The 23654-nt window shown below is 38.0% G+C and overlaps 2 protein-coding genes and 1 pseudogene across 3 annotated transcripts in view; all 3 read left to right on the top strand.

Moving 5' to 3' along the window:
* The window catches only part of ALKBH8 (alkB homolog 8, tRNA methyltransferase), a 47241-nt gene extending 44635 nt beyond the window's left edge, over window positions 1-2606 (top strand). For both annotated transcript variants that reach the window (XM_019623949.1, XM_019623948.1), the window contains one exon: window positions 81-2606. In XM_019623949.1, the coding sequence (XP_019479494.1) occupies window positions 81-638 (558 nt within the window). In that variant the 3' untranslated portion in view covers window positions 639-2606. The remainder of the gene's footprint in view (window positions 1-80) is intronic.
* Window positions 2607-9341: 6735 nt separating this feature from the next.
* Window positions 9342-15942, top strand: LOC109371438 (60S acidic ribosomal protein P0 pseudogene; annotated as a pseudogene).
* A 2493-nt stretch (window positions 15943-18435) lies between these two features.
* Window positions 18436-23654, top strand: part of CWF19L2 (CWF19 like cell cycle control factor 2) — a 104754-nt gene continuing 99535 nt past the window's right edge. Inside the window, exons 1-3 of the mRNA XM_019623953.1 lie at window positions 18436-18574; window positions 20190-20300; window positions 21058-21177. Coding sequence (XP_019479498.1) covers window positions 18482-18574; window positions 20190-20300; window positions 21058-21177 — 324 coding nt within the window. The 5' untranslated portion in view covers window positions 18436-18481. The remainder of the gene's footprint in view (window positions 18575-20189; window positions 20301-21057; window positions 21178-23654) is intronic.

Raw genomic sequence — 23654 nt, 5'->3', positions numbered from 1 at the left:
AGCCCTGTAGTCAGTTGTATTTTCCTGTTTTTTCCCTGTGTCTCCTCCTGGTTGATAAGTGACAATATGTTTTTTGCTAGGAGCGCAGAGTGGCAGCTCTCCAAGAGCTTGTTCGACTCCTGAGACCTGGTGGAAAGGCACTCGTTTATGTCTGGGCAATGGAACAAGAATACAAGGAGAAGAAGTCCAAGTATCTCAGAGAAAACAGAATTGGTCAAGGAAAAAAAGAAGAGATCCGCAATGACGCATCAATGCAAGAGTTGCTTGTGGAGCAAATGCCCGACTTGGACAATCAAGATTCAGCAAGTTCTGCCCCCTGCATCAGTGACTCTCAGAAGGGAGGATGTAATTCAAGGAAAGTTACTAATTCCGAGCTGCCTATTCACATTAACAGAACTTCTTTTCATTCTCAAGACTTACTGGTTCCCTGGCATCTTAAGGGAACCCCTGGTAAAGACAAACCTACTGTGCCATTTGACCCAGTAGGATCCCATGACCCAAGTCCTGTGTTTCACCGTTACTACCATGTGTTCCGTGAGGGTGAATTGGAAGCTGCCTGCCAGACTCTGAGCAATGTCAGCATTCTGCAAAGCTACTATGATCAGGGGAACTGGTGTGTGATTCTTCAGAAGGTCTGATTATCTTTATGAACATATCGTATACAGGGAAGAAATAGCCACCTTTTTTTAAAAAGGAGGCTAAATTAACTGTCCTTTTAGTTAAAGAGAATACTTGGATAAACGTACTGAAGGAATGCACCTAAGAGAAATTTGGAAGCAGAGATCAGTTAGAAAACAGTGTGTTACTATTGCTGACCTCGTTTTATCCATAAATTAGGCTTCTCCTAGAGGGAGGAACAGGGATGGTTTTTAAAATGATCGAAGTAGTTCGTGAAGTATTTGGGATCCTGGAGTAAGAGTACAGCATTTTGAAGGTAAATTTTTTGTTATAAATGTTACTAAATGCATTAAATTATGTAGAATCATAGTGAAGTAATCATATAACATTTTAATAAAGAACATTCCTGTTTAGTAAAAAATTATCTGAAATTTTATCTGTGATTGTTAGCGCCATAAAAATCATAGAGGAATAACACTCTATCACCAGACCTTGCAAGTATAGGGCTTGACACATAGTAGATACAATTTTAGTCACTCATGTAATACCCATATGTCAGTAGGAGCTTCATTCTACAATTATTTATTGAACACCTACTATGTACCAGTTAGTATTTTAAGTACTGAGAGGGGAGCAGTGAACAACAAAGAACGAAGCCCTTGCCCTCATGGGGCTCACATTCTACAAGGGAAAGCAGGCAATAAGCAAATAAATAAATAAGTAAATATATGCTACATGCCAGATAGTGATAAATGTCATGGAAAAAAATAAAACAAGAGTGGGGTTTTACCTGGCAACAAAAGATTAATTTTAAAGTGCTGAAGTAACTACTAATCCTGGCTGTAGTTTATTACTTGGATATTCTTAATGCATTGATTTCAGTGCTGAAGACAACCCAAATATGCTCTTTTAACTCTTTTATTTAAATAGAAAAAGTAAGAATTGTCTGTCAGACCTAATTATATGCCCTTACAGCCAAAGCTATGGTGTTATTATTGGGTATTTCTAGTTCATTAATAGTTTCTTTTAGTCCAGGTGCAATCAGGTTACTTTTTACCTAGAATAATTTTATAGTTACCTAGTTTACTTACCACTTAGGTCAAGTTTGCAGGAGGAACAAAGGTAGGAAGTTAACCATAGGTCAAATTATCATGCAGAAGGGAAAGTGGTTTTTTTTAATACTTTACTCCCAGCATGCGTTGCTTTTATAGTAGTAATGCTTAAGATTACTAACATTCACAGAAAATTGCTTTCTGTGAATGAGGGCTGCCTAGACAATTACATATCTTGTTACTAAATGTTAGACTAAGTGTTAGTAATACTTACCTTTAGGCATCAAGCTTTCAGAAACCGGTAGTGATCAATAGTAGGCCTTAGATGAGACAATGATTATTTTTATCATGGAATTTCAGTACAAGAGTATAATTGTTTCTTCCAGGTGAGTTAATAAGGTTTATGATGTGGGAAGAAAGAGTATAGGGCTAAAAATAGTTTTATTTCTGGTACAAATTCTAAGACTTTAACTTTACATCACAATTTGACTGATGTTCAACTCATGTTAAATAAATTTTAAAATTTAGATGAAACAGGTGATTTTCTAGGAAGATGGCATATACCAAAATTAACTCAAGAAGAGATAGAAAATTGAAGATGTTGAAAAATATTAATAACATAAGAATTCAGAACTTGGCTCTTGAATCAGATTTCCCAAAGTCGAATTTTAGATCTGCCATTATTGGCTGTGGACTCTGGGCAAATTCTTTAACTTTTCTATGCTTTAGTTTTCTTAACTGTATAATTAGAAAAGTTGTACAAAAATTAACTGAAATAATACCTGTAGAGCTCTTAGAATACTGTAAGCATATAGTATGCATTTAGGAAATGTTTATTATTGTTACTCCCAAAGAAGGCTCACCGGAGTTTTAGGTATTGAGTGATGTCAAATCTAATTTGTTAATTGTGTGATAAAAATCTAAGTTCTTACTGATTTTTTTTTTGTCCGATTGTTCTTACCAGTTGCTCCAGATGTGTCAAAATTTCCCACTATGATTATGGATTTCTCTATTTTTTCCTTCTAGGTCTATCAATAATAATAGTGCAAAACTGAAAAAACCCCAAATATCCATCAACAGTAGAATGAGTAAATAATGGTCAATTCACTATGTTACTTACACAAGCAGCGAAAATGAATAAACTATATTTACATGTTACATGATGAGTAAATCTCAGAAACATAATGCTGAGTAAAAGAAGCCATACACAAAATAATTCTGTATGATTTTTGCAGAGTTCAGGTGTCTCTAAGACTACCCTCACTTCTGACACCAACTACTAAGTTCAGGGGTTCCCAAGAGCACCCTCAGGTTTGATAATTTGCTAGGGGGACTCACAGAACTCACTGAAATTGTTATACTCACAGTCACAGTTTATTACATCAAAAGGGTACAAATTAGTCTGCCAAGGGAAGTGCCAAGTCCAGGAAAGTTCCATGCATGGAGCTTTCAGGTGTCCTCTCCCAGTGAAATTGTGGGCAGAGCTGACTTCTCCCAGCAACAATGTATGACAACAATACACATGGAGTGTTGCCAACCAGGGAAGCTTACCTGAGCCTTAGTATTCAGTTTTTTATTGGGGCTTCAATCACATAGACATGGTTGGCCACCCATGTGGCTGACCTTTAGCCTCCAGGCCCCCTGGAGGTCAAACTGATATCACTTGGCCCGCTTAGATAATAGTCAACTTTTGAAAGGAGGAGATGAGTGAGCCTTCTGTGGTTGTTCAAACGTTCTTTCTTTCTCTGGGTGGTATTTACATAGGTCCTTGCTTCCTGATAATTCACTGAGCTCTACACTTACGATTTGTATACCTTTATGTATGTGTACTATAAGCTGCAAATTTAAAACAATTTATAAAAGAAAGTTCTAAAATAATATAAGTACATGTTTTGAATATATTTTATATCAGTTTTAGAAAATTGTTATAAATAATTTAAACAATTTTTCAATTATAGTTGACATACAATATTTTATTAGTGTCAGGTGTACAACATAGTGATTAGACATTTTATAACTTACGAAGTGATCACCCAGTTAAACCTGGTACCCGTCTGACACCGTAAATAGGTATTACAGTATTATTGACTGTATTCCCTATGCTATACTCTGCACCCCATGACTATTTTGTAACTACATTTGTGCTTCTTAATTCCTTCCCCTTTTCACCTCTCCCCCTAATGCCCTTCCCATCTGGCAAACATCAAAATGTTCTCTGTATCTATGAGTTTGTTTCTGTTTTGTTAGTTCGTTGATTTTGTTTTTCAGATTTCATATATAAGTGAAATCATATGGCATTTGTCTTTCTCTGCCTGACTTATTTCACTTAGCATAACACCCTCTAGGTCCATCCATGCTGTTGCAGATAGCAAGATTTTATTCTTTTTATGGCTAAGTAATATTTCATTGTATAATACATATGTACCATTTCTTCTTTATTCATCTCTTGATCAACACTTAGGTTGCTTGCATATCTTGCTGTTGTAAATAATGATGCAATGAACATATGGACACACGTCCCCTCAAAGTAGCTTTTTGGGTTTCTTCGGATAAACACCCAGAAGTTGAATTTCTGGGTCCTTCTTTGTCTCTTGTTATAGCCTTGGCTTTAAAGCATATTTTGTCTGGTGTATTTTTATCCCAGCTTTTTTTTTCTTTCTTTCTTTTTTTTTCTTTTCCATTTTCATGAAATATCTTTTTCCATACCTTTAAATCTGCATGTTTCTTTCCATCTCAAGTGAGTCTCTTGTAGGCAGCAAATGTAAGGGTCTTGTTTTCTTATCCATTCAGCCACCTTGTGTCTTTTGATTGGAGCATTTAATCCATTTACCTTTATAATGTTGACAGATATGTAGTTATTGCCTACAGAGCAGGGTTTGCTTTGCAGGGCTCTGGTGCCTGCCCAGTCTGCCCTTTGGGTGTGTCATCCTCAGAGGCAGCTGACTGGTGCTCTGGCTCGGTCCAAGCCAGCCACTAGGCATGCCAGCTCTGAGTCCTCCTGGAAAAGGTTCCACCACAGGCCAAATTCAGCCGCAGCGTATACCCTGCCAGAAGCCACCTGGAATGAGCCACAAAGCAATGCACAGATGGCTGCTACCTGTGCTGGGCTTGGAGGTGCCTGGGAGAGGCCAACCCTCAAACTGAGGCCAGCTGTCACCAATGCTGGACTTGGGGCTGCTCAGCAAGTTATGGGGCACGCTGAGGCCAGATGCTGCATGTTTTGGTTTTTGAACTTTTGAGAGATTTTAGGAAAGTCAGTAGCATAAGCCAAGACAGGCCATTTGTATGGAAGCAGCTTAGGTGGACCCGCAAGTTAGGTGAGGTTGAGGTCTCAGAGAATCACCAGGGTGAGGCAAACAAATGGTGTTAACCAGGTTGATGGAGATTCAGATATGGTGGCTGCTTGCATCCTCATGCCGGATAGAGGGAGGGCTAAACTAAGGAACAATGGCTTCTGCCACCACTTCTGTCTTGAAGAAAGTTGACCTTCCATTCCTTGCCCTGAACCCAGAGAATTCAGTTCCTCCCACTATGTCCCTGGCAACTTTCAAGTTGCTGCGCCAGCACTAGAGCTCAGAGCGAATGAGTGTCAGTGAGTTAAGACCATGCACAGGCCCTTTAGGAGAAATGCCTGGGACTCAGCAGCCTTGCATCTCACTCAGCCACAATTTCTGCTGGTTTTCACAACCAGACATTGCAGGTACTTTTCTCCCTGGCACTGGAACCCTGGTCTGGGGAGCCTGGTGTGGGGCTGGGACCCTTCATTCCTCAGGGGGTACCTCCACAGCTGAGAGATCCTGATTTTTAAGTGAAAACACACAGGTGTGGGACCGGCCCATTTCCTGCCTCCATCCCTCCTGCCAGTCTCAGCGAGTCGTCTGTATGTCCTTAGTTGTAGGGCTCTGGGTTCGGTTAGACCTAAGGTGACTCTCAATGATGGTTATTCTGTCGTTTAGTTGTAATTTTGATGTGGCTGTGAGAGGTTGCAAGCAGAGCGTTTACCTACTCTGCCATCTTGACTGGACTTTTTATATCAGTTTTTATGAGGTATAATTTACATATAACATTTGCCAATTTTAAGTGTACAATTTGATGATTTTTGACAAATGCGTATAGTCATGTAATCATCACCACAATCAAGAATGAGAACATTTCTATTGCCCTGGAAAGTTTCCTTCTGCCCCTTTGCAATCAATTCCCTCTTCTTAAGTCAAAGACTGATCTGCTTTCTATCACTATACTTTTGCTTTTTCTAGAATTTCATATAAATGGAATCATACACTTTGTAGACCTTTATGTCTCTTTTTTTTCCACTCAAGACAATGCTTTTTAAGATTCACCTATTTCTTGCATATATCAATATTTTGTTCCTTTGTATTGTTGAGTAGCATTCTGTTGTATAGATATATCACAATCTGTCTAGCCAGTTACCAGATGGTAGACATTGGATTTTTTCCAGGTTAAAACTAATTTTTTTTTTTTAAAAAAAGCTGCTATGAACATTTAGGAACATGTCTTTGTGTCTACATGTTTTATTCCTCTTGGATAAATACCTCAGAGTTGAATTGCTGGATCATATGGTAAATGTATGTTTATAAGACACTACCAAACTGTTTTCAAAAATGGTGGTACAGGTTTGCTTTCCTATCAGCAATGTTTTGAGAGTTCCAGTTACTCCACATCCTTTTCAACACTTGGTATTATCAGTCTTTTTAATATGAGCTATTCTAGTATGTGTGTAATGATATCTTTCTGTATTTTTAATTTGCGTTTTCCTAAACACCTATGGTCTTGGATGTTTTTACATATGCCTATTTACTATTTGTATATATTCATCGTTGACATATCAGTTCAACCCTTTTGTCAAGTTTTAAAAATTGAGTTGTCTTCTTTTTGATGAGTTATACTAGTTAAATGTATTCTGGATAAAAGTGCTTTATCATATATATATTTTGCATATATTTTCTCACAGTCTGTGGCTTGCCTTTTGTTTTCTTAGCAATGTCTTTTGAAGACCCAGCATTTTACATTTTTATGAAGTTTAGTTTGTCAATTATTTTTTGAATTTTAAGATTGTGGTTTTTGTGTCCCATTCAAGAAAATTTTGCCTAGCCCAAATCCCTGAGATTTTCTCTTATATTGTCATCTAGTAGTTTTATAGTTTTAGCCCTTATACAGAGAGTGCCCAAAAAATGTATATACATTTTAAGAAAGGAAAACTGTATTAAAATTGTAATACTCAATATATACTGATAACAAAAGATGAATACAAGTCACGTTTGTCTTCTGCAATTACAAGAGGTACTCAAAGTGGTTACCATCAGCGTCAAGACACTTCTGATAACAGCAAACTTCTGTTTGAGCAACATTGACCCAAGTGTCCACTTGTATTGCTGTGCATGGCATTTCAGTTTCTTCACATAGTACCATGCATCTCAAACTTATGACAAATATGCGCAATTGTTAGGTGTGTTGGAGGTTCTGTTGCATACTCACACCTCCATTGCCATTGTACTTCCACAACATTCTCGAATTTCAAATACCACTTCAAAATGGTCATGTGCTCCTCAATCGGCAACTATGCTTCTGCCATTTTCTTTGTCCTGTCTGTTGCATGGTGATGCTAGCATTCATTTGATTAACGCCATCTTTTGAGCGAACGTCATACTACACATTGCTACCATAATTCAATTCAACTTCAAAAAGTATTACATAGATAACATCTCTTAAACTGTGTATACATTTTTTTGGCACCCCCGATATTTAGTTCTGTGATTCGTTTTAAATTAATTTTTACATACGAGGTATTGAGAGTTGGCTCACTTTTTTGCATGTAGTTATTCAGTTGTTCCAGCATCATTTTGAAAAGATTACTCTTTCCCAAATGAATTGCTTGACACCTTTGTGGAAAATCAGTTGACCATATATATGTGGATATGTTTCTGCATAGTTTCTTGATCTGTGTATCTTTTTATGCTAATACCACACTGTTTTTGTTACTGTAGCTTAATAGTAACTCTTGGAATTAGGTAGTATAAAGCCTCCAACTTTGTTCTTTTATGCAGTTAATAACAGCTTCAAACTACATGAACAAAAACTGATATAACTACAAGAAAAATAGAAAAATCCACAATTATAATTGGGGATTTCAATAATTGATAGAAATACATAGAAAATCAGTAAGGATAATAGTAGACTTGAACAATACAGTTGATCAACTTAACCTTACTGACATTTATAGAACATTCTAGCCAACAACAGCAGAATACACGTTCTTATCAAGAATATTTACTGAGAAAGACCATCTTTCTGGGTAATAAAAAGGACTCAATACAGTTAAAAGGATTAAAGTCATACAAAATATGTTCTCTGGCTACAATGCATATAAAGTGGAAATTATTAAAAAGATCTCTGGAAAAATCTTCAATAATTTTGAATATAAATAACCCATAGAATCAGGAAGAATGCAAAAGGGAAAACAAAGTATTTTGAACCTTATGGAAATGAAAGCACAACACATCAGAATTTGTACAAAAAGAAATTAACATAGCAGGCCGGATATTGCTATCCTTAGATAGACCCTCTTGCAAGGTTAGCCTTTGGCTGGAATCTTGGAACTTGGATTTCAGGGGGTTTCCACCACCCTAACTGATAAGAGTGGCTCACTGTGTCCCTGCTTTCCTTCTGAAGTCTGGAATTTGGGTATCAAATGCCAGGCAGAGTGTGCTGTCTCTAGCTTCCCTGGTTGGCAACATTTCACACTTTTTATTAACATAACTTCTTGCTGGGGGAATTAGGCATATCCTCTGTCTCCACTAGGAGAGAACTTTTGGAGGATTGTGCCTGGTTTCCTCTGAACTTCACCTCATGTATCCCTTTGCTGATTGTGCTATCCTTTTGCTATAATAAATCATAGCATTGAGTACAACTGTATGCTGAGTCCTGTGAATGCTCCTAGTGAAGCATTGAACTTGGGCGTGAACTTGGGGACTCCCAATACACTGCTGAAGTGTAGTACTTGAGAAATTTATAGCACTAAATACTTATGGTAAAAAAGAAGAAAGGTCTCAGATCCCAAAACCTCAGTTTTCTTCTTAAGAGACTAGAAAAAGAAGAGCAAATGAAATGCAAAATAGGCAAAAAAAAAAAGGAAACAATAAAGATCAGAGCAGAAATCAGTGAAATAGAAAACAGAAACACCATAGAGAAAAATCAATGAAAACAAAAGCATGTTCTTGGAGAAGACTAATAAAATTGATAAACTTCTAGCCAGACTGAGTTAACCAGAGAGAGATTTCTATGATTTTTATAATTGCAAAATACAATCAATAAAACAAAATTAAGATAGATTGTCATGTACCTACTTTTCAATACTAATACTTGTTTGAACAAAGTAATTATTCAATTAACAAAAAATTTTTTCATTAAAATTTGCAGGATTGCAAATGACAACCCAATTTAATTATGTAATTTTTCTATAATAAACCAATTGAGAAAAATAATACTGCTTATATATTAAAGAATTATGATCTTAGCCAGTTCCTAAATAAAGTTTGAATATTCTCTTTGAGAAATTGAGATTCCAGGTAAAGCAAGTAAGCCACGATGACTGACTTTAAAGATAAAAATTCTTTAAAATGTATTATTTATTCTTTTTGCTACCTTGAAAATTTCTCTATTCCTTGACATTAAAAAAAAGAAAATTAAAATAAATTCTTCCTTTGTTGCTTTTCTGCTTTCAAATAGAAAGCTTGGCTGTCAGTCAAGAATTTACTAAGCAGTAAGTCCATTGTTCTTGCCAGGGTGTTAAGTCAACTTACTGAATGTTTTCCACTCAGAAGTGAACAGAGAATGTATTCTCTCCACGTACCCACTTCCAGCAACTTCTTGATGCCTGGCTACATCTGTGTAGTTTGTCTTCCCTTGATGCTGAAGAGGAAACTGCAAGGTAAAATCTTCCTGGCCTTCTAGAGTCTTCTTTAGTAGAAGTCCTGATTTTGCCATAAAAGAATTCCCATAAAGGGAGAGAGAATGTAAGATATAACTTGCAATTAACTTTTGCCAGTCATGACTATAATTTTGAAGAATTATCATTCTTTATTTAATGAGAGAAAGAATCTTAAGTTTTAATAACGGGCGTTGAGGGACCATGATGTAGTGTGCCTCATAATTCTTCACTCCTCCCTCTACTGCCTGTTTGATCAGCTTTTGAATGAAAATATCTGGGGGCTGAGGGTAGGGATTATTAAGTTAGAAATATTAGCTCCCCACAGGGGACTTCAAAACCTTATTTATAGTACAGAAGATAATCTGCTCAAAAAAGCATTGGATAAGACAAAAGTATAAAAAGTAATGAAAAAAAAGTAATGAAGCTATGATGGCCTGAATCATATTTTATATGCTTTAAGAATTATAGCCAAATCATTGAAAATTAGCTCTGTTAGCAGAGTATGGTGCCTGCTTTGTTTTTTAGCATCTGTCTTGCTAAACACTCTTACCTGGTGTTTTTCTGATCTGAAGCAATTAGTCTGGTGGTTCTAGAAAGAATAAAGTGTTTTTAAGTCAAACATGGATTTAAAACTGAGCTTCACTACTTACTAGCTGTGGGACCTTGGGGGAAATATGTATCTGTAAACAGTGGATAGTAATACCTACCATGCAAATTGTTGGGTGGATTATGTGAGATAACATGTAAAATATTGAGCATAGCGCTCACTGCATAATAGATGACCAAGAAATGGCAGCTTGTTCCTTCACCGACCCCTGCCCTAATTACATCTCTGAGAGCAATCTGGTCTTTTCTAATCGCTGTGTGTGTAGTGTGTCAGTTTGACATAGGCATTAATGAATCAATTCATTCATCATATATTTATTGATTGCCAACTGTGTGCCATGCACTATTTTAAATAATGGATACATCAGTGAACACACAAAGCTCCTACCTTCATGGGGCTTACAGTCTAATTGGAGGGAGTGGTATATTGGAATGTGGCGGAATAGACAAGCCATAAACATGATAAATAAGTAAACCATATATGATGTTTTAAAATGTTACATTTTTTTTCTCCATAGAGAAGAGGTAGAGCAGGAACTGAAGTTAAGGTGGGATGGCAGACGGGTTCCAGTTTTTAAAGAAGTGGATAAGATGGCTCTCCGTGAGAATCACATTTGAGGGAAGATTTGAAGAAGGTGGAGGGGTTAACTGTGTACTTACCTGGGAAAGAACATTCTAGATGGGAGAAAAGGCCCTTGTAAAGACCTGAGATGAAGGACTGACCTCAAGGAGGCCGGTGTGGCTGGAGCACAGCGAGGGAGTGTAGTTGGAGATAAGGTCAGAGTTATTTGGGAGGTGAGATAGACCCCGCAGGACATGCCAAAGTCTAGTCTTTGGTTTTTACTTTCAGACGTTGAGTGATTTGAATGGTTTTGAGTGAACAGGTGACATAATCCCAGTTCTGTTTTAAAGGGACACTGGTTGCTGTGTGGAGATTAGACAAGAGGATGACCTGCCACAGACCCAATGAGGTGACAATTGGCTCACAGCAGCGAGGCGGTAGTTGAGATGGTGAGAAGTAGTGGGCTTTTGGATACGTAATTTGAAGGTAGGACCATCAGGATTTCTTATGTATTGGATGTGGGGCGTAGGTGAATAGAAGTCAAGGATATGCCCCTACTCCTGAGTGTGGAAATTCTCTGAAGTTCTGAGGATCTACACTGTGGGGCTGCCTCCCTTTAGTTCATATGCAATTTTGGTTTGCCCTTTTCTTCCTCTCCTTCTTTCTAGGGATGAGTCCACTATTCCCTGAGCAAATCTTCCTGCTAATACATTTGCAGATAAACCCAGCAGGTACTTTGAGCTCAGATAATCCATGCATGGCTGAGGAGCTAGATGTGCAGTCAGTGTGTGAAAATAGAAATAAACAATGCAGGATTGTGTGTCATAAATTCCTTTAGGGATCATTAGACCGAGACAAACACACTCATCCGGGGATTCCAAATCATTGTCAGCAATGGAAAGGCAGATGATTGATGGTACTTTATTTTTAGTAAATCACTAAAGAGAAAAATTTTTCCCCAGGAAGAGCCAGGCATGCATGAGCGTAACCTTCAAATGCCCTTTACAGATGCAAGGGGGCATAAATGGTGATGAAAAGAGGGAGTTAAGAGCTTTATATTGCCTTGCCTTCTGTTGCAGTTCTACATACAAGTACCAAAAAAACTTGAAAAGAAAGTGTAAAAGAAAAAGAAAGAACATATATTGTATTAGAGTGCAGTCTCATTGTCTTCACTCTTGCAAAAGCAATTGGAGTTTGTTATTTGATTAATAAGAACTGGCAAATAAGCATCTAATGCAATTTTAAAGAATGTCCACTGTGCCTTTGGTAGTTCCCAGCAAGGAAAATAGGGCATTTAAAGAAATAAAAGCTGTTTTAAAGGACCAACATGAAGAGTTAAGAGACTATGTAGAGTTAAGAAAGGAGTTCTTAACCCCTGGTCCATAATAAGCTTCAGAGGATTTGTGAGTGACCCACAATTATAGACAAAGCTTTGAGGGCAGGTGCATGTGTACATCTTCCTTTGGAGAAGGTTCCTATTTTTGTCAGCTTTCCAAAAATGTTAAAACTCACAAGCTATAGATCCCAAGCAGTGACCTTCCCCTATTTTTGCTCATGAGATTTAAAGGAAGCCCCAAAGTCTAAGCACCGGAGGCAATGCTATTCTAGGATGTAAAGGTGCCCAGGATTTGTGCAGCATGCAAAGCTTCCAATCGTGTGTCAGGCGTGTGTGTGTGTATGTGTGTGTGTAGGGGATAGTATATCTGGATGATTATTACTTGAATTAGTCCTTGATCCAGCCTCTTGGATATATATTTGGATGCTATGTGTAGAAAAGACTAAGTGAAAACTACAAAGTGTATGTGGTATATTCCTTAATTTGTGATGAACCTTGGGGCAGGGATAGGTAAGGTAAGATAGGTATTAAATAGGATACCACGGATTTTCCTACAGAAAACTTCTCCCTTTTTTTCTCTTGGACAGTAAACAAAAGAATGTCTCCTTGTTAAATACAGCAATTGAATCAATAGTAATGAAAACCCCACACTTTCAGGCAGACCAGTGGGAACATTAAGCCAATTTAAAGACCCCATTTTTCACAGGTTGTCAGTGGTTACTGGACGGTATAGTCATGGGACTGGTGGCATAGAATTATTTCTGATCTGTCGTAATATCACTGTGGCCAGGTCAATGGAGTGGTGATCGGCTCCGGCCCGGGTTTTGTGCAATACTCTGCACCTAATGCTGTCTAGAGGAAAGGGATACCTTGTTTGGCTTAAATACAATCAGGGCCATCCTCTGGATCTTCGGGTAGTGTCAGTACTACACAAACTATGGGACTGAGAATGGGGAGAAGGTTTTCCAAAGGAAATTTGGCCTATACTAACCAAAATGACAATGGATACTGGGCTGCAAACAACAAGGATTTTACCATTGCTCTAGATCCCCTCTACAAAAGGTAAAAATGAACCTACATCATATGGATGTGCAGCATTGGCAGCAGAGGGCTTTCTGGTAGGGCAGAAATGACGTAGCGGCATATTCTGGCTGGGTCCATTATACCCACGGGATTAATAGCAATGCCTACAGTGACAGGCAGAACAGGGATGCTCTTGTTTCTAAGTAACTGCCAGAGAGAGAGACTGCAGTGCTGCTTGGGAGTAGGATTGAAAGCAGGGTACCTCCGAGTAGGTCTCAAATTTGTGAGGAGACCCTAGTATCCTGGAGGAGCTCTGTGGCCACTTTTCTCTGAAATCACAGTGGGAACTGCTGCCAACAAACTGGGATCCCAAATGCAGTAAGGATAATTAGATCTCTGGGCGGCAGGGGCTGAATGGCTGCACTTCACCATCAGAGGCACGATGGGCGTAGGTACCATAAAGGACAGCAGAGCCAAAGCAGCAATCAGAAGAGTCTGACTTCCACAGACCAGTGATGCCGCCTAGTTGGGTATGTGTCCCTAAAAGACAATTAGTATGAGAATCTTCAAAATTGTTATTTGGTCAGTATAAGCAGTATAAGTTGAAGAATAACTTGAATCACCAAAACAGTCATAGCCCCTCAATCAGTTCCCAGGCATGAGCCAGTTTATAGCTGCAGAACCCCTCAAATGAAGGGAAGGCCGAGTCCCCTTGAGGAAGGACTCTGGGACACTGCTAAAACCTGAAAGGGACATACAGCCTTTAACCAGGTGACTGCATTGGGGAAAAGGAAATAATTAGACCTTTTGGGGATTAATGGACACTGGCTCTGAACTGACACTAATTCCAGGAAACCCAAGATATCACTGTGGTCCACCAGTCAGAGCAGAGGCTTAAGGAGATCAGGTGACCAATGGAGTTTTAGCTCAGGTGTGTCTCACAGTGGGTCCAGTGGGTCCCCAAACCCATCTTGTGGTTATTTTCCAGTTCCAGAATGAATAATTGGAATAGATGTACTCAGCAACTGCCAGAATTCCTGCATTGGTTCCTGGTGGAGTGAGGCCTATCATAGGAAAGGCCAAGTGGAAGCCACTAGAACTACCTTCCTAAGGAAAAAAGGAAACCAAAAGCAATACCACATTCCTAAAGGGACTGCAGAGATTGGTGCTGCCATCAAGGACTTGAAGCACGAAAGGGTGGTGATTCCTACCATAATATACCCATAAAACTCACCTTTTGGGCTGGTGTAAAAGACAGATGGGTCTTGGAGAATGACAGTGGATTATCGTAAACTTATCCAGATGGTGACTGCAGTTGCAGATGCTGTTTTATATGTGGTTAATTCCTTGAGCAAATTAACACATCCCCTGATACCTGGTTTGCAGATGGATGAACTACCAAAATACATTTCCAACTCAATTTCCTTTTTCTTTGATTACTCTAGCTATTATTTGAGCAGTTCAAAATATTTAGCTCTCACCAGGCATCCTCATTGAGAGTGACATCATCTTTACACCCTGCGTGGCAATCCCTGACGCACCGCCAAGATGCCCAGGGAAGACAGGGTGACTTGGATGTCCAACTACTTCCGTAAGATCATCCAACTTCTGGATTATTATCCAAAATGCTTCACTGTGGGAGCAGACAAGGTGGGCTCCAAGCAAATGCAGCAGGTCTGCACGTCCCTCCCTGGGAAGACGGTGGTGTTGATGGGCAAGAACACCAGGATGGGCAAGGCCATCTGAGGGCATCTGGAAAACCACCTAGCTCTGGAGAAACTGTTGTCTCATATCCAGGGAATGTGACTTCGTGTTCTCCAGGGAGGACCTCACTGAGATCAGGGAGGTGCTGCTGGCCAGTAAGGTGCCAGCTACTGCTCATGCTGGTGCCATTGCCCCCAGTGAAGTCAGCGTGCCAGCCTGGTCTGGGGCCTAAGAAGACCTTCTTCCAGGCTTTGAGCATCACCACTACTAACATCTCCAGGGACAACCTTGAAATCCTGTCATTTGCAGCTGATTAAGACTGGAGACAAGGTGGGAGCCAGCGAAGCCACACTGCCGAACATGCTGAACATCTCCCCCTTCTCCTTTGGGCTGACCATCCAGCAGGTGTTCAACAATGGTGGCATCTACAACACAAGCACCTTACATCACAGAGGAAACTGCATTCTCACTTCCTGGAGGGTGTCTGCAATGTTGCCAGTGTATGTCTGCAGATTATTCACCCAACTGTTGCATCAGTACCCCTTTCTATCATCAGTGGATACCAGCGGGTCCTGACTTTGTCTGTGGAGACTGATTACACCTTCACTTGCTAAAAGGTTAAGGCCTTCTTGGCTGATCCATCTGTATTTGTGGCTTCTGCCCCTGTGGCCACCGCCACCACTGCTGCTCCTGCTGCAGCTGCAGTCCCAGCCCAGGTTGAAGCAAAATGAGTTTTATAAAATCTTAAGGTTGTTCTCCTTAACTGAACTCCATCAGTGACTTTTAGCAATGAAATCCAAACTCCTGTGAATAACAGCTGTGACTCTTTCTAACTGTCCTCTGCAAGGTCTTCCTGCTCAAATCTCTTGCTCCCCACCTTACACCATTCATACCAAATTATTTGCTCCTTCCCATGCATGCCTCACATGTTCTCTGTATTGTGTACTGATTCTTGCTCTTTCCACTCCCAAGGTGTCCTTTCCTGTTATTTTCACTTACTCAAATCTTACCCATTATTTAAGACCTGCTTTAAATGTTATTGTCTCCATAAAGCTTTTTCCCTTTCTCCCAGATGGGAATAGTTTCTTTTTTTATTCTGACCTCCAGAAATTTTTTTCTGGGATGCTCTTGTTTATTCCTTTGTACCTTATTATATTTATTTGTGTATATGAATTATCTTCTTTATTTTAGAATGCAGGCTTCGTAAGAATAAGAACTCTGTTGATACATAGTAGGGAATCAATTATTTGTTGAAAGAATGTCATAATTAAATATATTAGAGCTAAAGCTTGAGAAGGAAATAAATTTGATATCTATTATACTTCTTATATCAAGTTTAATCATCTCCCAAGAAGCTCACAGATGTGTAAAAAATAATAATCTGGTATGATAGAGATATAGTAATGGGAAAAAACTATATCGTGTCATTGGGTTTTAAAGAGGTTATATTGTCACTTAGAGCTTGCATCATTCATTGATTTGTTCAATATGTAACAGACAATTATGGAATGCCTGCTATATGCCGGGCACTGTGCTGGTCTTAGATAATACACTGGTAAATGACACAGACCTGGCCCTTGTCTTTCTAAAGCTTAAAGTATTGTGAGATGGACAAACAATTAAAAAGTTAATATGCAAATAATTATATAATTACAAATTCTAAAGAAGTAAATTGGTTTTGCTGACAGAGAATAAAAGCAGGAAAACTGCAGAATGATGAGGCCACTTTGAGTGTCATGCTATAACATCTGTCCTGAATCTTCATGACTCTTCTGTAGTCAGTTGTGTTCATGTGACCTACTTCTGGTTCATAAGATTTAAATGGAAGAAACTGGACTAGGCTTTAGGGAAAAGTCATAAGTTTTCTAATAAAAAAGGGGTAGGCTTTGAAGGCATACATTTTTTGCCCTTTGTTCTACCCTTTTATTCCTACATCTTACAGATGCTACGCACAGATGTGGAAGAATGCAATGCATTCCTTGTGACTTTGAAGAACTTAAGATACAGATTAAGTGTTACAAAGCAGAAAAGGAGAAACAACCTGATTCCTTCATCAATTTCACCGTACCTTCAGGCTCCTTACTATTGTACATTATCCCTTGTGTAATTAAATCATGGATATCTATCAGATGTGGCCAAATGCAAACTAATCAAAACAACTTGCGTTCTCCTTATTTTTCTCTATCAACCTATCTACTTTCCCTTTCTGATCGCAACATTTTTTTGTTGGTAATTTTATTGGTATTGCATTATATTTACAAATTAACTTATGGACAACTGATTTCTTTATGATGTTGAGCCTTCTTGAAGCACATGGTATACCTTTTCATTTGTTCTAGTTTTTTGTGCCTTGAGTAGGATTTAAAAGATTTTGTCATATAATTTTGCATGTTTTTGCTATAAATGCTATTTGTTCTTATTTGCCTTATACTGTAATTGATGTGGTGGTGGTCGGGGCGGGGGGAGCGGGGGAAAGAGATGTTTTTCTGAATACCAAAAGAATCTGAAAAGGCTTTTAATGTTATTTTAGTTAGTTATGACAAAATCAGTAAAGGTACAATTAATGGATTAAATATTTCAAGGCCAATTTGTATATTAAAATTCACTTTTCTGTAACAAAAATACAATGTATACATTCTATTTTATATATCAAACAAGTAAACATTACATGCTCAAGGTTAAGATTTTTACAGATTGGTAAAGCAGAAACTCCTGGAAAAGCTTCGTGTAAACACAAATTTAAGTTTACAAAACCTGGAAGGAAAGCATATTTATCTAATCTGGCTTATGCTAACTATTTTTAATGTGTTTAAGATATCCAGTTTATATTTATTCTCCAGGCTTCTTTATCTTTGATTATAAGTGTGAACTCAGTGTTGTATTGTCAAAGCCCTTGCGCAAATACTTCAGAATGTCTTAATTCTAAATGGAACTTAAAGTTTGGGAGATACAAACATAAAACAACAAAAATCACACAAACAGGTAATTGCACACTGTAATGAAAAATGATTGGATGGATATGAGCAAATAATACGAGGTTAAATAAAACATAATGTAACATTTATAATAAATAAGCACCGATAAACTATGGAGCAGTGCGCAACACTCACATGACTTTTTCATATACTGGAAAAAAAGTCCACCAAAGCAAAACACCGCATCTTCAAGGCAATTTTGCCCTTCCGGCTACCTTTCCGGCCAGCCTCCCGTCAGCTCATTCCTCCAGCACAGGGAAATTCTTTGGTTAGAAAGGCACTTTGGTGGAAAACTTTTCGAGATGTACGAACTTAACCTCTACGAGCATCTAACTTACTCCGGTGATATTAAGAGGAAATAGGTGAGAATGCTATTGGTATCGTGCAAAGCGCATAATAAATGTATAGTGACATTAATCCTGCTCAGGGAGATTACAATATACGAAGAAGGGCAACTCCTTAGTTTAATCTTCAAGTTTCTAAAACCTGGCGTTGGACTAACCACAGGAACTTTACACTACACTCAGGGTCACGCATGCTCTCTTGGTGGAGCAGCGCCCGTTCTCTCCCTAGTCGGAAGTCCGGTTTGTTTGTTAATTACGACAGTCGTCAACTAAGACGTCGTGACGGGTTCCTAGCTTTACGACAGCAACAACTATGGCGGCTGCCAGGGGTCGGTTTGAAAGCGAGAAGAGTATCGAAGAGCGTAAAGAGCAGACCCGGATTGCCAGGGCCGAGGTGTTGCGCCAGGTAACTCCGTTTTGGGATTTTTGGAACCATTTAGAATTGTGGCAGTGGAGGTTTCCTGGGAGCTAGGCCTCTGGCTCTACTTCCTCCCCATCCCCTTTCTTCTGTCACCATCTCAGAATCTCACCTTAACCTGGGTCGGAAAGGGGTCTGTCTCCCTTTGTGATACCTGCAAATTTTTGAGTATCTCCCCCCTCTTAGATGCTCTGGTAGGCTCCAGTTGCTCATTTTCTTTTCAGGAAGATATATTTCTTTCCTCTGAGTTTCGTTACCTTTTACATAACGCATTCTTGACATTTCTGTCACCTGGGCTGAGCATTTTCGAGGGACTCCGAAACTAAAATGAGCCTCTCCAGCGTTATTTCACAGCCCCAGCCAGCCCTTACTCCTGCTGTATATGAAATGAAAATTTTTCTTTTCAGGAACACATGTAAGGAGCTTTGGAGTAAATTGTGTTTGACCATTTCATTCTCCTGTTGTACTATTAGTATCGGTTCCTGGCTTATTGTAAACCCTTACCTATCTAAACAAGGGTTGACCCAAGAGAGCCAGGAAATTTAGCCCCTTGAAAAAGATTGAGAAACACTGTATTTCTCATTAAGATTGAGATGCAAAGGGGTAACTTATAAGGAACAGAGGAAGTAAACTATTGAATTATCTGACAAAATGTAGGAAGTATGGTAATGAAGGGAAAAATGAAGCGGACAGCATCATAAAGTGTTAAATGATGGTTTTTGTTTTAAGATGGAAGAGTTTTAAACGAGTTTAAATGAGGATGGGAAGCAGCAGGTAGAGGAGACAGGAAGGAGAAGGCATAATGATTACAGCCAGATTTTAAAGGGGAAGAGAGAATGGGTGATTAATCTTGGACAGGTGAAAGGTCAGTGTTGTTTTTTGATTTCAGCACATGAAACATATAAGTATAATAAGTATTTTTCATTTTTGTCTTTTTGATGGTTTAGGCAGTGTTTGTAGGGAGTAGGATTTGTAAGCTATGAACATTTTGTAGTAGAGATAAGCATAGAGTTTGAGAAGGACCAAACCCAGCTTTTGAGTTTGGAGGAAGAATGGAAAAGCAGGAACAACCTCCCAGGAAGAACTTAATTTTATTTGACTATTGCTGAAGAATAAATAAAGATTAGCAATATGATCATTTGTTTTTAGAAAGGTGATTTTTCCTGAAGCATTTTTGGGAAATGATTAGAGTTATGGACATTGCAGATTGAAGGTATGGAGTATGGAGGTCATTCTCCTAACAATTACAAACGTCTCAGGCAGTAGCACTGGGATGGTGAAGGGAAAAGAGTTTCAAGTCATACTTGAGTTTGGAATCTTAAGGAAAGGGGAGGGTTCCCTTAAGGAAAGATTATAGGTCCCAAGATTCTATCCTTGATTGGTGGCTCTTTTCACTAGAGATTGGTAATGGGCAAGGAGAGGTTTTTTTGTTTGTTTGATTTTTTGTATTTTTGAAAATCTTTCCTACACTTTAGTAGAAGCAAATTACTGGTAAGAAACAGACAGTTGAGTCATGAGAGCATATATAAAAATGGGAGAAGATTTTGTTTTTTTGTGAAACGCAGTTGCATCAATTGTTAATTTTTTTTTTTCATTATTTTAGGCTAAAGCCAATTTTGAAAAGGAAGAAAGGCGTAAAGAACTTAAACGACTTCGGGGTGAGGATACATGGATGTTACCTGATGTGAATGAGCGGATTGAACAATTCTCACAGGTGAATACTAACAGGTCTACTTGATGTAAACATGTCGGACGTTTTTTGCATTTACCTTATGTTGGAGGAGCAACTTCATAGACTATTTTCAAAAGTTACAGAATGAATATCACGTAGGCATTACAGAATAGTTTTATCTGTTTGAAAGAAATAATATATTTTAATATTTTGGATGTTATGACACTGGGTAGATTTTGTTTACTAGAGTTGGCTGGTAGAAAGCTTAGCTTCAAATTTCTGGCCCACTTGTAAAGCTTATGGATCTAAACAAGTATGCATTTCAAGCTTAATGTCATGGTTTTTTTTTGTTTGTTTTTCTTTTTGTCTCAATTCTTGTTTTCTCTTTCCATAATTTTAATTTATGCTATCTTGTTATATTTTAAATGGCCCAGTAAGCTTCTATAAATTCTTTGGGGCCATAGAAGATATATACATATAAATGCATACACACATGTTTGTGTATATATGTGTTTATTTGATTATATCTGTTTGTCAAATGAATCTACAAATAAATTAAAACTTCCCTCATGTTTTCTTATAAGCCATCTCAGCTCTACGATTTATTAGTAGTGCATGTATTATAGAAGCATGTTAAGATTTCTTAGAAGATTTTATTCATTTACTCATATTTTTGTCTTAATTCATAAAACATTTAAAGGTTTTTGGAACATAGATTTTTTTTTTCCTTAAAATATTTCCTTTTAAAGTAAGACAAAAGTAAATTCCTTTCTTACCTCTTAAAAATGATTATTTATAGGAACACTCTGTGAAGAAAAAGAAGAAAAAAGACAAGCATTCAAAAAAAGTGAAGAAAGAGAAGAAAAAAAAGAACAAGAAACAGAAGCAAGAAAAAAATGAGTCAGCTGATAGTTCATCAGTACGTATGTACTAAAACTAACCAAAGCAGTTACTTGAGAAAGTTTTATTTAAAGAAATAATGTATGGGAACTTAAAATATATGAGAACTTAAAAATATTACTAGTTAGGATATGAAAAAGCCTGGGAGACATCTACTTGGAAATGTCTAGGAAATACTGGAAATGTGAATCTTAGGTTACAGAGAAAGGTAAGAAGATGGAGACGAGATTTGGGAATCATTGCTTATTGAAGCCATTAGAATAAATGAATTGGCTAGGGAAACTGAAAAGAAAGAAAAACACCAACACTGAGGAATCAGACAGGAAGTAAAAGATGTAAGTAGAAGTGGTTGGAAAATTAGAATCAGGAAGGAACAGAACTGTAGAAATAAGGGAAAAGGGTTCCATGATACTTAAGAGTCTGTTACCCTTGTTTGTTTTTTCATAGAAATGAACATTTAAGCCTTTAAAATAGAATATGTTTATATATTGATCTTTGGGGCCAAAAGAAAGAGAATGCTGTGTCTGTTCTGTCTAGCTAGTTGTGGGATGAGGGGACTCACAGAGGAAAGGAAAGCCAGCCAAACCCTTCATGCTTGTTTTCAGGAAGAAGGAGGTAGATTGTGCTTAGAGAGCGATAAGCTAGAGATGCTTAGGGATAATTGGTCTCCTGGGTGTGATCTTCAGAGGTTGTACTCTCAGATAAATCACCATATGCCAAAGTCTGTCACTCTTGTGGTTTCAGAAAGTAAATTTTTGGCAGTATACGCTAAGATAACAATTGGCTCATGAAAACCTATCTTATATGTGAATGCAGTATATTAATTCATAATGAGAAATCCAACTGGATAGTTTTGTCGGCCACCAACATGTTTTGTAATGGTAGGAATATTTAAATTATATTAAAAAATTTCTTTTGAAATATAACTCAGGGCACAGGGAGTTAGAAAATCTTAATGTGAAAAGAAGATGGAGGCACTATTTCCACATTTGTGGGTTTGGCTTGTGGACTCTGTTGAGAAACTGATGAAAGTAAGTGATCCTTTCTTCAGAAAGAAATTGATATACAAATGTGTTTATTTCAGAAGGGTTTATAAAACTCCCTTGAGTTTATACAGGCATCACAGGTTAAGAATATTCAACCCATGGGGCTACATCTTCCAGGATAACTAAACATTTATGTCATTTGATTAAGGGCATGCACTTCCCCTTACTAGAGACATATTATTCTCTTCTTTGTCTTCATTCTTTCCTAGAAATATACATGTCTCTTTTTTTTTGTAACGTACAGTCTATACATTTATACATACGTATGACATTGTAAAACATATACCTTAGAGAGAGTAGTGTGATTGAATGCTCAGTGCACATGTTACATTGAAGTGGATTGAAGAAAGAAAGAGAAGCCTATACTGACAGTGAAGGGAGGTCTTTTTGAGAAAATGTTTTTAGGGAAAGAAGGATAAATAATATCAAAGAGAATGACAAGTTTGGGTTAGCAAGGTCCCAGGGGAAGGGGGAAGCTTTGATGAGGAGTAGGAACACCTTCTTTTCTGAGCTAGGAGGGAAGTTGTAGAGATGTGTACAAACACAAAATAAATAAGGAGGAGTCATAGGGAGAGGGGGAGCAGATTATTGGTGGTGTTTCTGCGGTTCTGTATTGCTTTTGTGAAGTAGAAGATAAAGTCATTTGAGAAGATAATTTGGGAGTAGAAGTAGGATGTAAGACTTGGGGAAATAGTGTAAATTTGAATCAACCTTGCTAGGTAATAAAAGAGAAGCAGATGAATTGCTGAGCAGCCCTGAGGATCCATGGAGGTTGGAAAGCATTATCTTGACTCTTTCAAGGTCTTTTTTTTCTTTTAGCTGTTAAAATCATCTTTACTGAGGTATAATTTACATATAATAGCAAGCTCCTATTTTAAGTACACTATTTAATGAATAACCCTGTTTAACCTTGTCTGTTAAGATATTCTCATCTTCCTCCCCAACTCTGGGATTGGGCAGCTATGGGTCTGCTTTGGGACAGTATAGATTAGTTTTCCCTGTTCTAGAATTTCATAGAATAATGTGATCTTTTTTTGTGTTTGCTTCTTTGGCTCGAAATAATGTTTTTGCAACTCATGTAGTTTTATGCTATCAGTGGTTCCTTCCTTTTTATTTCTTCATTTTAGTGTATGAATATACCACAATTTGTTTATCTGTTTACCCGTTGAAAGTCATTTGGGTTGTTGTTAGTTTGGAGCTTTTGTGAGTACAGTTACTGTGAATATTTGTATACAGGTCTTTTTATGCACATGTTTTTATTTCTTTTGGAAAAAATGTCACTGTTTCAAAAAGTGGTTGTACCTTTTTCACTCCTGTCAGCAGTGTATGAGAGTTCTGGTTATGCCACATTCTTTTTTTTTTTTTAAGATTTTTATTGGGGAATTGGGGGATGGGAACAGTGCTGGGGAATTGGGGGAAGGGGAACAGACAAGTAGATAAACTGCTGTTT

Source organism: Hipposideros armiger, unplaced genomic scaffold, assembly GCF_001890085.2.
Source record: "Hipposideros armiger isolate ML-2016 unplaced genomic scaffold, ASM189008v1 scaffold_570, whole genome shotgun sequence".
NCBI lineage: Eukaryota > Metazoa > Chordata > Mammalia > Chiroptera > Hipposideridae > Hipposideros > Hipposideros armiger.
This window is presented reverse-complemented; position numbering and strand designations above follow the sequence as displayed.